We start from the raw sequence: 14,423 nt of genomic DNA, 5'->3' as shown, positions 1-14,423 counted from the left end.
TCCAAATTTATTACACCTACTTGCCGTCGCTTAGAATACAGAGTAAAACTGAGCAAGAAAAGAAAAACAATGGCGTCATCTCTCTCTCTTCATCGATATCTAATTCACAGTGATTATAAATTAGAATTCAAAGCCTTTAACTGCTAAATAAAATCACCTGCGAATGAAACGGGTTGCCCACAAACGGGGATGGCATATTTTCACAGGTAACATCAAACAAATGAATAAATATTGGAATATGTTGTCTGTGACCGTACTTCGGAAATTTAAAAACATTATTCATATAGTTTAATATGTTAAAAATGGAAATTTCATCCCAAAGTTGAGAAAAAGCTTAAAAAGTGAAGAAATTATTTACAAATTAATTACAGCCTTTTTGAGTTTTACTCATTTTTACACGTTTATTAGGATTGCACCATATTACATATTCACATTAAAATAAGTTACTGCTTAAATATACAGGATGGTTGTGATTTACACTTATTTTTGTTGTGCACACGTTTCTATTCTTCCTGCAGCAGAACTTTAAAGGTGAGGGCGTTCTGGTGGACAGCAGTCTCAGCCAATCAGAGCACGGCATAGCTGAAGGCCTGTCCGATTCCCGCCTCCCTCGTGTATCGCTCCAAGTTGTGCGGTTCAGGAACTCTGAGAACCGTCCTCCCATTGGCTGATTCCTCTCCGGCCCGAAGGACTCGGATCAGTTCTGCCAAGGGGGCCCGTCGCTGGGGGTTCCAGTGGCAGCTGGACCGGATGACGGCGTACCTGCAGGTCAGAGGTAAACACATTTATGATAAAGGATTTTTGTTTGAATCCAAAACCCAGTTCTACACTGAAATATTGTCAGAATCTAGAAACTTCACATCATTTTTAATTCCTCTGTTGTCCATTTTTATACCAACAGCTTCTCACGTTGAGTTTAATCAACCAAAAAACACTTCAGGAGCGTGAAAGGAAACAAATCTGCGCCAAAACGTTTAAATGAAATTCTCTCGTGTTCGTCAGCATCCTCCCGGAACGTGTGCACCATGAAGATGGACGCTCGTTGCTCTTACAGCGAGGTGGAGCATGTCGGCGGCCGTTTGAGGGTGTTTCCTCTTTGGAGGTACTGCACGAGGTCAGTCGCCATGATGTCAGCAAAAGGTGGGTCACCTGAAACAGCAGATAGTACTGCATCATTATTCTTTAGGCTCTGAAAGGTGAAAACCAGTGGCGTGTCCAGATCTTTTAAAATGGGGTGGCCCAGGTGAGGCACAGCTTTGTGCATGGGTGGCACCAGTGTTTATGCTTTTTTTGTTTTACCCCCAAGCCTTTTGTGGACAATGAAAAGCCTATTTAAAGGTAAATTAGTGTGGTGGCCCCTGGGGTGGCCAATCAGATTTCAAGGGTGGCATGTGCTACCCCAGGCCACTCCCTGGACACGCCCCTGGTGAAAACAATTCATGTTCCTCAGAAATTCCTGACACCCCCCCCCCCCCCCCCCCGATAATCAAATGGAGCCACGTCTTGTGATTCATAATAACTTTTTCTAATAAATTGGTCCCTTCCTTAGAGTTTTGAGCCGTTATCTAAAACAAATGCAACGTTTCCTTTAAATGTGTAAAACTATTGAAAAACCGACATCGACAGGAAATCTGAGACTTTGTCTTCGCTGCCTTCTGTTTTTTTAGTTTCCTCTCAAATGAAGGAAAAGGTCATTTTCTTATTTGGATTATTTTCATTCTACACAAATAGTTTTCAATCGGACGTTTCTTCAATCTTGTACAATGACAGATGTGACAAATTTTTACAGATCCCCCAAAACACAAACCATAATAACACTTCCACCGTGTTTTACTGTCTGTGGAGTCGCTGCCATAACTCGTCTTTGACTTTCTCTCACATATGTTGATCATTTTTAAAATATATTGTTTATGTTTTCACTTATTTGCAGTATTTTTGTTGTTTTTCTAAAAAGCGGTTTTCAATAAAACAAAATTCAAATTGTAATTCTTTTTCTTTATAATTTTTCAGTAGATTTAAATTTTTTAAAAATGTTAAATGTAGCTTTTAATTTTTACAGTTTCTTTTAAGATTTATATTAATTAATTTATTAATTGTTTAAATAATTTGTTGTTAATTTATTGAAAGTTTTACTTATTTTTTACTTATTTTATTTTAAAATGTTTTACAACATTTTTTTAATTAAGAAAATTTACATAAAAAAGCCATTTTTAACGATGATATGAAGATCGTTGTTGGAAATTAGAAGAAAACTCACCCAGAGTCACCATTTCATAGAGCAGAATACCAAAGGACCATCTGTCAGACAGAAGAAGGAGTGAGTGTGAAGTTTAATATTAAAAAATTAAGACTTTTGATATAGAATTCATCCAATTTGTGTCTGATTGCAAATTCTTAAATTTAAGTTATTTGATGCAAACGTTTCTTCAAAATAAAAGATCATCATAAGCTCACGTTGGAGTATCCATATCGCTTGCTTGTTTGATCATAATTCTTTTTCCTTGACTTACACGTCGCTGCTCGGACTGACGGGCCTCCCGACCAGAACCTCGGGCGCCTGCCACTTCCTGAGCTCCATATCCTCCACCGCCCCCCCTGAACTGGACCTGGCTCTGCGGAAAGCTGAGCCTAAGCCCCACAGTTTGGCTGTCAGGTCGCTTCCAACCAGGATGCTGCGAGCCGCCACCTTACCGTGGACGTAGCCCTTACTGTGCAGGTACTCCTATAGAATGAGGAAGATGTAGTCAGTGTCTTTGGATTAATAGAAACAAACCAGCAACATAAAAATACAAGAGATGTTATAACAAACTCTTATTCTGAAACACCTTTTCCTGGCCCAGAAAACAGATTGAACTTTTCTTAAAACAAACAATGAAACTGGAAGATTAAAGGTAAAGCAGACAGTAACTAACCAGAGCGGTGGCCACCTGTCCGGCCATGATGAAAATCCTCTTCTCCGTCATGTCATGAACGGAGTTCTCCTTCGGTGAAGGAAAAGAAAACACCTCCAGTGTTCTTGGCTACAACCAGGTTGGTGAATCCATCAGATAGGCCATGAATTACCTGTCTGCACCGCCACAGGAAGCCCAGCAGGTCTCTGTTCTTCAGCTCCTCCACCACCAGCGTCAGAGGCCGCTGCACCGAAACCACACCCAGCACGGCAGGAATGAAGGGGTGAGGCCCGAGGGCACTCAGGAAGGAGGCAAAGTCCAAGAAGTTCTGTGTCTCTCTGCTGTCGGCTGTTTCTGAGGGATGGAGGAGAACAAAAGATCTTCATCTGTTTATTTATTTAACGCGTTTGGATGCTATTCAACACGGTCCAATGGGTCTCAGGTTGCCGCCCTCTTTTTTTAAAAATATGTTTTGAATTGGTTCCAAGCGAACTGAGCCGGGCGCTGGTTGGCTACAGGGTGGAGTCACTGGCTGCTCCGGAATGTTCCGCCTCGCCGCCTGCAGAACTTGTCTTAACTATTCAGAGGTTGAATGTTCAACATAACCACCATGTCAGCCATTGTTGTGTAGAGTCAGGGTGTCGCTCCTTGGCAACAGACGAGAAAACACTTGGAGGATGGCCTGGTGCCAAGAAGGGCACCAAAGAAGCCACTTCTCTCTTTGTGGAGAACTCTTGGAAAGTCCTTTTCACAAATGAGTCCAACTGTTTCAGGGATCCAGGAAGAAGGATTGTTCGGAGAATCAAGGAGGAGCACTACGTGGGTCCTGTCAGCTGATAATCGTGCCAAATTTTTACCAACCCTGCCCCTTCCGAGAATCCCAATGCTGTGCACGATTAGAATAGTGCTTCTAAAGATGATCTTATCAGATAATCCTATCTTGTGTGGTGTGGTACAAGCACTCTGGTCCACTTGGAAGGATGTTGGGACCGCTCCAATCATAAAATTCCGGCTTTGAAACATGTTGGATCATCTTGCTCTGATATTCGGTGACAAACGAATGTGCTTCCTGTTGAATGCGACGTGTCGCCATTCAGAAAGCAAAGTGATGGGGCGGGGGCATGTTGCACACTCCTGTGCCGCGTTTGTTTACTTTCAAGTCATTTTCTATCTTGCAAGATTTCCCATCTGAGCAGGAAATGTCTATGAAAGTGGTTCCTGTGTAGTGTTTAGTATTTACCAAGCACACCACACATTGTAGGACCAAAACTAGTGCATCCATGATTTTTAGCTTACTTGCGTGTTGTCTCTCATGCTTTGAAAATTGACTGACTATTTAAAAATCCTGCTGTGTGAACCGGGCTTAAGGGAGTGGACAGTTTAGCCTTAGAACACATCTATGAAAAAAGAAGTGTACCGAAACCTCCTCCCAGAGGAACTCCTCTAGCTATTTCAGGGCAGTTTGGTGAAGAGCCGTGCCTTCTCAGCATGGAGCATTGTGTCATGTGGCTAATGCTGGAACTAATAGCTCAGAAAACGTAAACGTCAAAAATCCTGAAACATCAAACTTGGTGACGGCCAGCACGTGTTTGTCCGCTGCTGTAAACAAAACAACTCTGATAGAGCTTTCACCTTTCAGCATCCTCAAGACGACGTCTCTGCTGTCCATGCGGCCTCTGTAAAGGCTCGCTGTGTCGTTGGGTTTCATGGAGAACGATGCGGGCAGTGCAGTGACCTGGCTGAAGCCTCCAGGAGGCCTCTCTGTGGACGTCAGCGGCACTGCCGCCTGAGTTGGTCTCCTGTTTTGAACGGTCATCGGCACTTCTTCGTGTTCCAGTGGGTTTATTCCCGGTGGTGCTTTTATCAGGAAGGAAAAGGAAGCAGTCAGAGAGAACGGGAGTTAGGAAAACATTAAATATTAAAACACTCACCGTCTATTCCATGCAAGTGGTGTTTGTTGTTGTGTGTCCTTGTGCGAGGTTGTGGTCGAGTGTTGCGGTGGTGTGTGTGGTGGTGTGTCTTCGGCTGGTGGAGGGGGTGTGTGTTGTGGTGTGTGTTGTGGTGAGCCTGTGTGTGGCGTTGTGTGTGTGTTTGTCTGTGTTTGGAGCTGTGGTGGCGGTGTCTTGCTCGTGAGCGTTCTTGGTTACGGCAGCACATACACAAACAGATGACCAGCAGGGTGAGGACCGTGGTTGAGATGAGCAGCGCCGGGACCACGATCACTTCCAGCTGGTACTCCCGAATAACTGGGAAGAAATAACAAAGCAAAACATTATTTGCATTAATAGCAAATTCAGGAGGAGGTAGAACATTTCTCTGCATTCTCTCTTGAATGTACAGTTTCTGTTTTTATTTGTCTGACATTGGAGCTAACATGGTTTCAGTGCTTTTTAGCTTTACCCTCACCAAGTTTTAGACCACGACTAAAACAATGAAATCCTGGAAACAAGCAGCTGAACATCATTTGTGGAGTTCTCGGATCTCCTGACCTGCTGCGCTTCAACCCCAGAGGAGCTCACAGTCAAGCCGCCGCTCCTTCTTATCAAAAAGGAGTCAGCTGGCATCGCATCAGGATACAGCATCGACATATATTCTGGACAATTTGTGTCTATAGGCTCCAATTATAAGTTTTTAGGCCAAAATGGGAGGTGGCCACCACCGCCATTTTGACCGTGTCACAGGTTCGGTCAAGCCCAGACAATTCCTTAAAAGGGAAAGAGGAGGTCTGGGATCAAATAACGACACCCGTCGAACTGAAGCGATGTAGCTCCAAGCTAACCCAAAGCTAACGCGGAGGTGGGAGCTAAGCTAACGGAGGTAGCTACCTAGCTACAACCGGAGTTAACTGCACAACACCAGAGCTTCTGAGTCAGAGATGCGCCGGGCTGATCGCTGAGGAGAACCGGGTGGAGCACAGAGGTCTCCCGAGAGCTCCACAAGCCGGCAGCCACACAGCAGACAAGCGCCGCTGCGATCAGAGATGTGCCGAGCTGCTGCTGAGGGGAGGGGACGATACCGATAGTCAGAACCCAGCTCCACCAACATGTCATATTTCAACCCATTTTCTAAAGTGCAGCATTATGTTAAATGCACTGGGTTTTACCCTATTACATTTAAATTTCATGGTTAAACAGTACATGTTAAAATCTAAGCGCAGCTCAGTGACCTAAAATACATAAATGAGACTCCTTGGACGCTCTATTAGTGCAATTAATGCCACAGCAAGTCATTTTGTCCAACAGTTGCACAAAAAATATCCAAACAAGAATACACACACACAGAGACTCAAAATCCCGGAATAGTTTCCAAGCCAGACCAAGGCTCTACTGAGGCCTTTCCACGGAGCTAGCTCTGTGGTCACGTGGGTCTGATGCTCATTAATTATACAGAATTTAAGGCTTTTAATACACTTAAACAGAAGAGTGAGAAAAAAATTCACCCCCCTCAGAGTTGTCATGAGTGTAAACTAGATCATTTAAACCAAAAACATGTTTTGGTACCAGGCTGTAAACATGTTTATTTTTGCTGTGAAAATGGTATTTTTAACATGGGAGTCAATGAGGATTTGCTCGCTTCTGACACCAGCCCCTAGTGGATGAGGGTGGAACTGCAAATTATTTCACTTCCGTGCTGGCTTCATCTCCAGACCTGAATTATGGGGGCTTGGGGTACCGCTGTAGGCACATCCCACTGGGGGGAGACCCAGAACTCTACTAGAGGGATTATACATCCTTCCTGGCCTGGGATCAGCTTAAATCAATCAGGAAAAAGATTATTCTATTGGCCATCATTTGCTAAGATCTTACTCGAACACATTGCCAGCAATGATCTGGGTATGAAAATACACACTGTCACTTTATGAGTGTTAATGTGTTAAAGGGATATTCCACCCCTTTAAATAACTCTGTCCACATTTTGCTTTCATGTATAAAGAGGTTTGTTGACAGGTGGGTGGGCTTTAGTGGAGCAGCTGATTATTCAGGTTTATGGTGAGGTAAATTCATCTAAGTGATGAGAACAATAAGAGCAGGAAGAGACTTTTACCTCATTGAGACATCATGAGGCAGAAGGTAAACGGTGAACCTGGTTTCAAAGAAACCAGAGCGAGTCAGGCGTTCTCGTTCCGACCACATTATTTCTTTGTTCTCATGCATTTAGATATTAGCGTTAGCATGTTAGCGTCTATCTGTCTGTGTCGTCTGGATTTTCCTGCTGACTGCATCCATCATCACGACTTTGCAAAAACCAGAGAAGTTTAAGGCACTGGTCTCTTTTTCTGATGTTTGAGATCCACTATCCAGCATGTTTTAGCTGTTTCCCTGCTCCAACACACCTGATTCAATGACCTGTTTATCAAGCTCTACTGAAGCCTGAAGTACATACACGAAACAGGTCAACTGTGCCTGGATGTCCCAGTAGGTCGAGGCTGGGTGACTGCTCTTTTGCTGTGGCAGCCTCGGAGTCGTGGGACAAACTTCCCCCTGACCTACGTACCGCTACAGACCTGTCGCTCTTTAAATGTAGATGTTAACGCTACCAGTCTGGCCAGTGAGATCCAGGAGCCAGGATCACCCAGCCCCGGTGATCAGCCTGACGCCTCCCCTCCTCCTCCTCTCCTCCAGGCCGCTGGATAAAACGGCTGTGCCTTCAGCAGTCTAGAAGGCAGCAGTGCAGGGGTTCTGCTGTCCTCCTGGTCTCGGTTTGGTTTAACCCCTTCGTTTCGATGAGTTTTAGCTTTACAGTTATAACTCTTAGTGATGAGCTTTTGGATGATCCGGTGGGATCTTGTGACGTTTGTGTTAAAGGTTAACTTTGTTTGTTGCAATTTTATTGACTCCGGTTTTTAAACACCTTCGTTTCGGTAAAACTTTTACAATAAGTTTTAACCAGGTGCTTTTATAGTTGATAATTCGTCTTGTAATGTTAACCTTTTTGAGAGTTTTGTTTGTTTTGGCATTATCTTTATAACGCGCGCCATCTGTTTGCTCGTTTTTAGAACCTTTTATTACAAATAAAACCATTTAAAATTCCACTGTCACATTTCTTATGTTACCCCCTCCTTCGCATCTTAGCAACACATGTCGGAGACGTAACAGTAGACCTAAAACACACCTTTAACGTCAGGCTCTAAACCCCTGGGCTGACCACACTTAATGCTTTCTGTTGCATTTGCATTTTAATCTGTTTTATTGGGCTTAATCCCGTTCTGTTGGTGTTTTGGTAACTAGAGTGTACAGCGTTACTGTGGAGGACTCTGGATACCTTTACGCTGTGGAAAGCGCTTTATGAAAACCGTTAAGTGATTGATGTTGGTAAACATATGAACACAAAAATGTTTAAAGACACAATGCGTAGTTTTTACCTTTAATCTCTGGAAATATTTATCAAAATGTTGTTGAAAATTATAATAAAAAAACGGGACTAAAATAAATTGTCTGAGTCTCTGGGCGACGCCATGTTTCCTTCTACAGGAGCCCGTGAGGACAAAATGCATTTACTGATTTGTAACAAGCGGTTACAAAACTTTTGCCATTCATAAATGTTGTTTTACAAGTTTACCTCCACTTGTTTCCACAAAGGGAGTCTGATGTGTGTCCTTTTGCTGGCGGTTGCACTTCCAGGGGTTTTTGACCCTAATGGCCATCCGTTGGTAAGGTCTTACTCTAACACAAAAACACAGCTTGCTTACAGTGATTTAGGTATGTACTGCCTCCATCTTTATACACATTGTCTCTTTAATGGACTGCTGGGGAGAGAACATACGACCATTTCAGGAATGTTAATCCATCTGAGGGCCACAAATGGCCCCGAGGCCAAACTGGACATGCCTGCTCTAAAGCAAGCTGGGTAGAAGTCTTCGAGCACCATGGTTGGACGCCACTGGTTTAAACATTTTCACCAGTCAGCTTTCTGGATTTAAACTTTGAATTGATCTTCTACCTATTTTTGTATCACATGTGCTAATCCCACGCGCTGACCTCTGACCTTCTTCAGCACCTGTAGATTTTATGTCACTACAAGGTTGACTCAAGCATTGTGTGTTTAATCCATCCTTCCATCACGCCCAGTTGGCAAGAGAATTGTGAAGATTCTGGTTCTGGTACATTTTAAGGAGCGGAGTGGAGGAATGAAGACTTTCTTGATTATTACGGGTTTAAGTTCAACTTTAAACACGAGACATTTCTTTTAATCTGTTTAATTTACAGTGTCCAAGAGTTGATTTGATGTTTGAGACTAAAGGTTGGTGAAAAAGTGGTTCAGTGTTGATGAATTTGTGAACTTTTCATACAAAATCCAAAAGCCTGTAAGGTAAAAGTTATTAAGCATCGTTACAACAAAGGAAATTAAAGGGAAAATAATCCAAATTTAATATTTTGACCAAAAATTGGACATTCAAATTTGTTAGAAGCTGTTTAAAAAAACAGTAATTGTATTTAAAAGTTAGGTTTTGTTTTCTTTAGTCTACTGTTACAGAAATGATCAGCTTTTGAGTTGTATAAAACCTAAGGGTGGGACTCGATTAAAAATTAATCTAATTAATTGAAGGCTTTGTAATTAATTAATCTTGATTAATGCAGTAAATTCCCACCCTTAATGAAATAATTTCACAAACAAGCAGGTGATCAAAACTCAACATTTAAATGATTTTTATTTTCCTTTATGATGCAGTCAGGAAGCTAGAATGATAAAATGTATTTAAGTGTTATGAGAAATTATTTAGTCAGAAATCTTCCAAATGACTGAAGCGTAACAGTGAGTTAAATAAAATGCTGATCTGGACACCGGCAGTTTCCAGACCTGTATTCCTTTGGTCACACATGAGGGTAGCACAAGTTTCACCAGCAGCTGAAAGTTGTTGACTTATCACTTTACTTTTTTATTAATCAACAAGGGTTGTTATGATATAAGTCAAGTTAATAATACTTTTATTATTCAGGTAATGATAATTTAAGGTAATAATGTTTAATGATTTATTCAAAGGTGTGCTCTTGTTTAATCAAAACATCTGCAGTGGTCTCTAGTAGTAACTAAAGCCTTGTAAGTCATACTCTGGGGGAAAAAAGTCCTGGTTCACCATTTTCAGGAACTAGGAGTGAGCCAGATCAGAGTTGGGCTTCAGACGACTGGATCTGGAGTCGTATTTCCTGGTATTTGGACATCTGGCCTCAGATTGGCTAACAGCAATGCGACTTGACCACTGACTCCGACGTTGATGTTTTATCCCCACAGATAAAACAAGCCTGGAGGAGTTCTGCTGTGTGGTGGAGTTGATAATGCTAACTGTTAGCTTCTACTAGCTGAGACGTTCTCTGCTGTTTCCTGGATGCTAAACCATCAACAGCCTTCCCCGTTGTGGGTCAAGATGGGTGAGTCCATGAATGTTAAGTGACAGTGTGTAGTTTCCCTGGCGATAGGGGGCAGCAGATACCTAAATCACTGCAAGCAAGCATTACTTTTGTGTTCAAGTAAGACCTCACCAACGGATGGCCATTAGGGTCAAAAATCCCTGGGAGACAACCTCCAGCAAAAAAACAAGACGATCAGATTCCCTTTCATCACTGGCAACGAGCGAGGAGGTAAATGGGTAAACAACAACATTTATTAATGGTGAAAGTTTTGTAACCATCAGTAAATGCATTTTGTTCTCACAGCCTTCCGTAGAAGGAAATATGGCGTCGCCCAGAGACTTAGACCCGCTTCCATACATTTTAGACCAGATTTTATGGTTATATGTTATTAAACTGCCAATATTTTTCAACAACTGGGCATCTTTTAATTCATTTACAACAACATTTTGATGGATATTTCCAGAGATTCATGGTAAAAACAACACGTTGTCTCTTTACGTGACCGTGTAACGTAAATCTGTCAGGATTTTCTCATCCTAGAGTTTCACCGCCTGTTTTCCACCAGAAGCTAAAGCAGGAGATAGGTGTAGGAGACTATTTTCATGCTCAGCCTGCATGAAGCACTCAGAATGACCCGTTAGAAGTTAAAATAAGATTTAGAAAATGTTTTTTCATTGTTGCACACCTTTAAACATTCTTTAAAATTCTCTAATTTCCCTCTGGGATTAATAAAGTATTATTGAATTGAATTGAAAAGTATATTTTGGTAAGTTTAGTGCTTGTGTCAATAAGAAATACGGATTCAGATGAGCTCTGTCTGCTGGCCACATTACTTTCATACAGCGAGTGAGGATTTTTAAAAATCTACAGCCTAAAACCTTTGGAAACTTCGAGTAAATAACAAAATGCGGGAAAACATGAAAAACGACTAAAAGTTGAAAAAGTACAAAAATATTGAAAATAGTCAAATGGAAATATCTTTGAATAACTCTCAATGACATTCAGTGGCGGCGCTAGGGGGCGCTATAGCTACCCCTGGATTAGTCATTGCACTCCCAAGTAAATGTTAGATTATTTTTTACAATTTAATTTTAATTTAACGTGTGGATGTGATAATATTTAACATACAAATAAAAAATAACCAGTAAATTATCATACAGATAGTAAAAACTTAAACCAAAACAGGAAATTGATGTTAACATTTGACCTCATTTTCCACCTGTGAACGAGTGAAAGGTAGAGCTAGCGGTAAAATGGATCGGTGTTTGTTGCCCACATTTCCACGGGTTCAGTCAGAAAGGAATGAATGTTTGGAAGTGATCTCAGACCCACAAAAACCTACGGATCTGGATGAAGAGAGTCAACCCTCAACCGCCGCAGCAGTCGAGGGTTTTGCCGCTGGAAATGCTAACGCTAACGTTAGCTAACCTTGCAACACTATAGATGGTTTTCTGTGTGGTTTTATGCGTTTATGATTTCACGGAAAAGTCAGCGATTGTTCATATGTTTATGATGTATATTAATGATTGTTTCAGGTGTTGTTCAGGTGTTGTGCACGCATGTGTATCTGCTAGTGTTGAAGGTGTTTTAGAGAACAATAGGTACGCATGACCACTTCCTTCATAGCACCCTCAATAAAAGACTAGCTCCTTCATACCACCTGCAGAAAAACATTTCTGGAGCCGCCACTGATGACATTTATTTGTTCGAGCTTCGCTTTGGGGGTTTTCTGCGCTGATGATTACTGACTGGCTGCCGTGGTGTTGTGCAACATTTACTCTTGTCCTACAAAACAAAAATTCAGCTACTGGAAAGAAAAGTAAAAAAGGTGAAGTTTTGCATGTGGATCTGTAGAAATGCGCAGGTTTTTGCAGCGCTTAAAATAATTCTACCTTTCCTGTAATGTAGTGGAACATGTGCATAGTGATCTACTTATGCATAAATCCACAGGATGTTGAGGATTTTAATCGTCAAAAACAAGTTTCGTGTTCAGAGAAACAAAAAGTGGGAAAAACGGTTTCAGGACCCGAGGAGGAGAAAAGCCCAGAAAAGTGGACGATGAAGCTGAACGTCAGCGTTCTTACAGCAGATGGTGTCGCTCTGTTGGCACACGGTGTTGTTGGAAGCGGTGGACGCCATGCTGGACAAAAAATAGAAACACATCAGTGGAGTTATCAGCTGCTGTAAACTTTTGTAAAGCTTGTGTTTATTTGGGTGTAAAATAAAAGCTACAAATCTGGAGTTTTGGAAATCTTCTGTGTTCCCTGTTTGGCAACAATAGCAAATCTGAAAATCAAGCTAGCTTAAAACATTTCTCATGCTTCAGATCTGAAATATTTTTGAGGAGATTTAAATTAATAAAACGGTTCTCTCGTATTTGTCTAAAACCTCCACCAATGACGACTCGACCATCCGGTTGGCCCTTCTCATCGAATCGCCGCACTTCCTTGGGTCCTCCACTCATCACACACCCACCTAACGCCACTGGTGTGAGAGGTTCTCCGCTCAATAACGCCAGAGAAGGAGAAACAGCCGGCTACCTCTTCAGCTTAAGGACAAACTACCAGAGTCCCAAAAAGAAAAACATCTGAAGTCACGGACAACAAAAGACTTTTGGACCTGGAAAACGGCGACTGGTGTTTAGCGCTATCCTGTACCCTCCAGCTTGGCGGGTTTCCGGTTCTGGCAGACGCGTCTCAGTGAAGATACCTGTGGGGAAGGGTGAATGTTCTGTTTCTGTTTTAAGCTAGCTCGTTCTACAGATTTGCTATAACAGCTTTAAAACTAACGATTAGGACAATTTTAAAGGGACCATATGGAAAATCCACTTTTGGAGCTTTTTACTATGTTATATTGTTATTTTCTCATGGAAAAACACCCCCAAACCAGTTTATGGCTGAATTCATGCATTTTCCTGACTCGGCTGCAACTTTTCTGATTATTTGGAAGCATCTGCAAAAGCCTCGATGGCAGCCTTTCTCCTCCCCATCAAGCTAGTCTCGGATCTGAAACTGCCTCCCCTGGAAGTAGGTCACTAACTTTCTCCGAGCTGCGAGTGTAGAGCTGCTGACTTCATGTTTCAGTGTGACCGGCATGTCGCGGAGAATAATATCTAGATGGAAATCCAGCGGTGGGAATACTGCTGCATCTGGGGGCAGCAGTAGCTCAATGGGTTGAGCTGGTTGTCCAGTAATCGGAAGGTTGCAGGTTCGATCCCGGCTCCGGACAGAGAATTCTGCTGATGTGTCCTTGGGCAAGACACTTAACCCACCTTACCTGCTGGTTGGTGGTGGTCTGAGGGACCGGCGGCGCCTGTGCTCGGCAGCCTCGCCTCTTTCAGTGCGCCCCAGGGCAGCTGTGGCTACATCATAGCTCATCACCATCAGTGTGTGAATGGATGAATGATGCACTGTAGTGTAAAGCGCCTTGGAGTCCTTACTCTGAGTGGCGCTATACAAGTGCGGGTCATTTATCATTTATCCTCCTCATCCATCTGTATATGTAAACTGGCTCTCCCAGATCTTTACACACACACACACACACACACACACACACACACACACACACACACACACACACACGTATGGGAATAAAACATTTCTGAAGAGACAGACTGAAGCTGCTGTTTAGGTTGGTTGCATGTAGCTGAACCAGTTTAACAGCATTGTTACTCAGATACACACACACACACACACACACACACACACACACACACCCTGAGAAATGTCTGTAAATTGTGCTAAAATAAAGAACAACCTGCTGAAAGACAACAAATCTGCTCTCGGCTGCAAAACTCTTCAGGACCCAGACTTCATGATGTGTTGAATTTAAATGTAAACATTTTAAAAGGTGAACTCTTCTCAGATTATCCTCAGAAGGAGCTGTTCAGTCTCAGCTACTGTGTGTGCCTCCTACCTGGCCAGCTTGGTGTAAGCTCTCAGGTGTCAGACTCAGCGTGACGTAAAACTTTAAAGTTCCGAGATAAAATCCCGCCTCCTTTCCTGGTTTTCATTGTTCCGGTCCAAATCCACAGGGAGACACATTTCCTTTGGTTCTGCTCTGAAAGTGGAGTTTCTGTTTGCCTGTCACTCTCTCACTCGTCCTTCCTCTTGTATCTCTCTCTCTCCCAGGTGAGCCACGCCCACCACCCTCCCCTCATCACCTGCATGGCGTGTCGTCCGTC

General features: G+C 42.6%; 1 protein-coding gene across 2 annotated transcripts; it reads right to left on the bottom strand.

The window, feature by feature from the left end:
* styk1a (serine/threonine/tyrosine kinase 1a) lies at positions 1-14,423 on the bottom strand. Of its 2 annotated transcripts, XM_015973986.3 has the most exons (10): positions 14,156-14,423; positions 12,325-12,380; positions 4,823-5,137; positions 4,524-4,748; positions 3,064-3,245; positions 2,913-2,981; positions 2,511-2,722; positions 2,258-2,298; positions 1,053-1,149; positions 1-762 (listed from the first exon to the last, which is right to left on the bottom strand). In XM_015973986.3, the coding sequence occupies exons 2-10, from the start codon at positions 12,377-12,379 to the stop codon at positions 567-569; spliced, it is 1,392 nt and encodes a 463-aa protein (XP_015829472.3). In that variant the 5' UTR covers position 12,380; positions 14,156-14,423; the 3' UTR covers positions 1-566. The 2 variants fall into 2 exon arrangements, with proteins under 2 accessions (XP_015829472.3, XP_015829473.3); XM_015973987.3 differs by lacking the exon at positions 12,325-12,380.

Source organism: Nothobranchius furzeri, chromosome 19 (genome assembly GCF_043380555.1).
Source record: "Nothobranchius furzeri strain GRZ-AD chromosome 19, NfurGRZ-RIMD1, whole genome shotgun sequence".
In the NCBI taxonomy this organism is placed as follows: Eukaryota; Metazoa; Chordata; class Actinopteri; order Cyprinodontiformes; family Nothobranchiidae; genus Nothobranchius; species Nothobranchius furzeri.
Note: the sequence above shows the minus strand (reverse complement) of the source record. Positions and strands in the feature narration are given on the sequence as shown.

What these genes read in the sequence shown, in the direction of transcription:
- styk1a (XM_015973986.3), bottom strand. Translation starts at nt 12,379, where the DNA reads ATGGCGTCCACCGCTTCCAACAACACCGTGTGCCAACAGAGCGACACC. An exon ending in ACAGAGCGACACCATCTGCT is followed by an intron (nt 5,138 to 12,324) that starts GTAAGAACGCTG and finishes ATTTCTTCCCAG; the next exon opens with TTATTCGGGAGTACCAGCTG. An exon ending in CCACTTGCATGGAATAGACG is followed by an intron (nt 4,749 to 4,822) that starts GTGAGTGTTTTA and finishes TCCTGATAAAAG; the next exon opens with CACCACCGGGAATAAACCCA.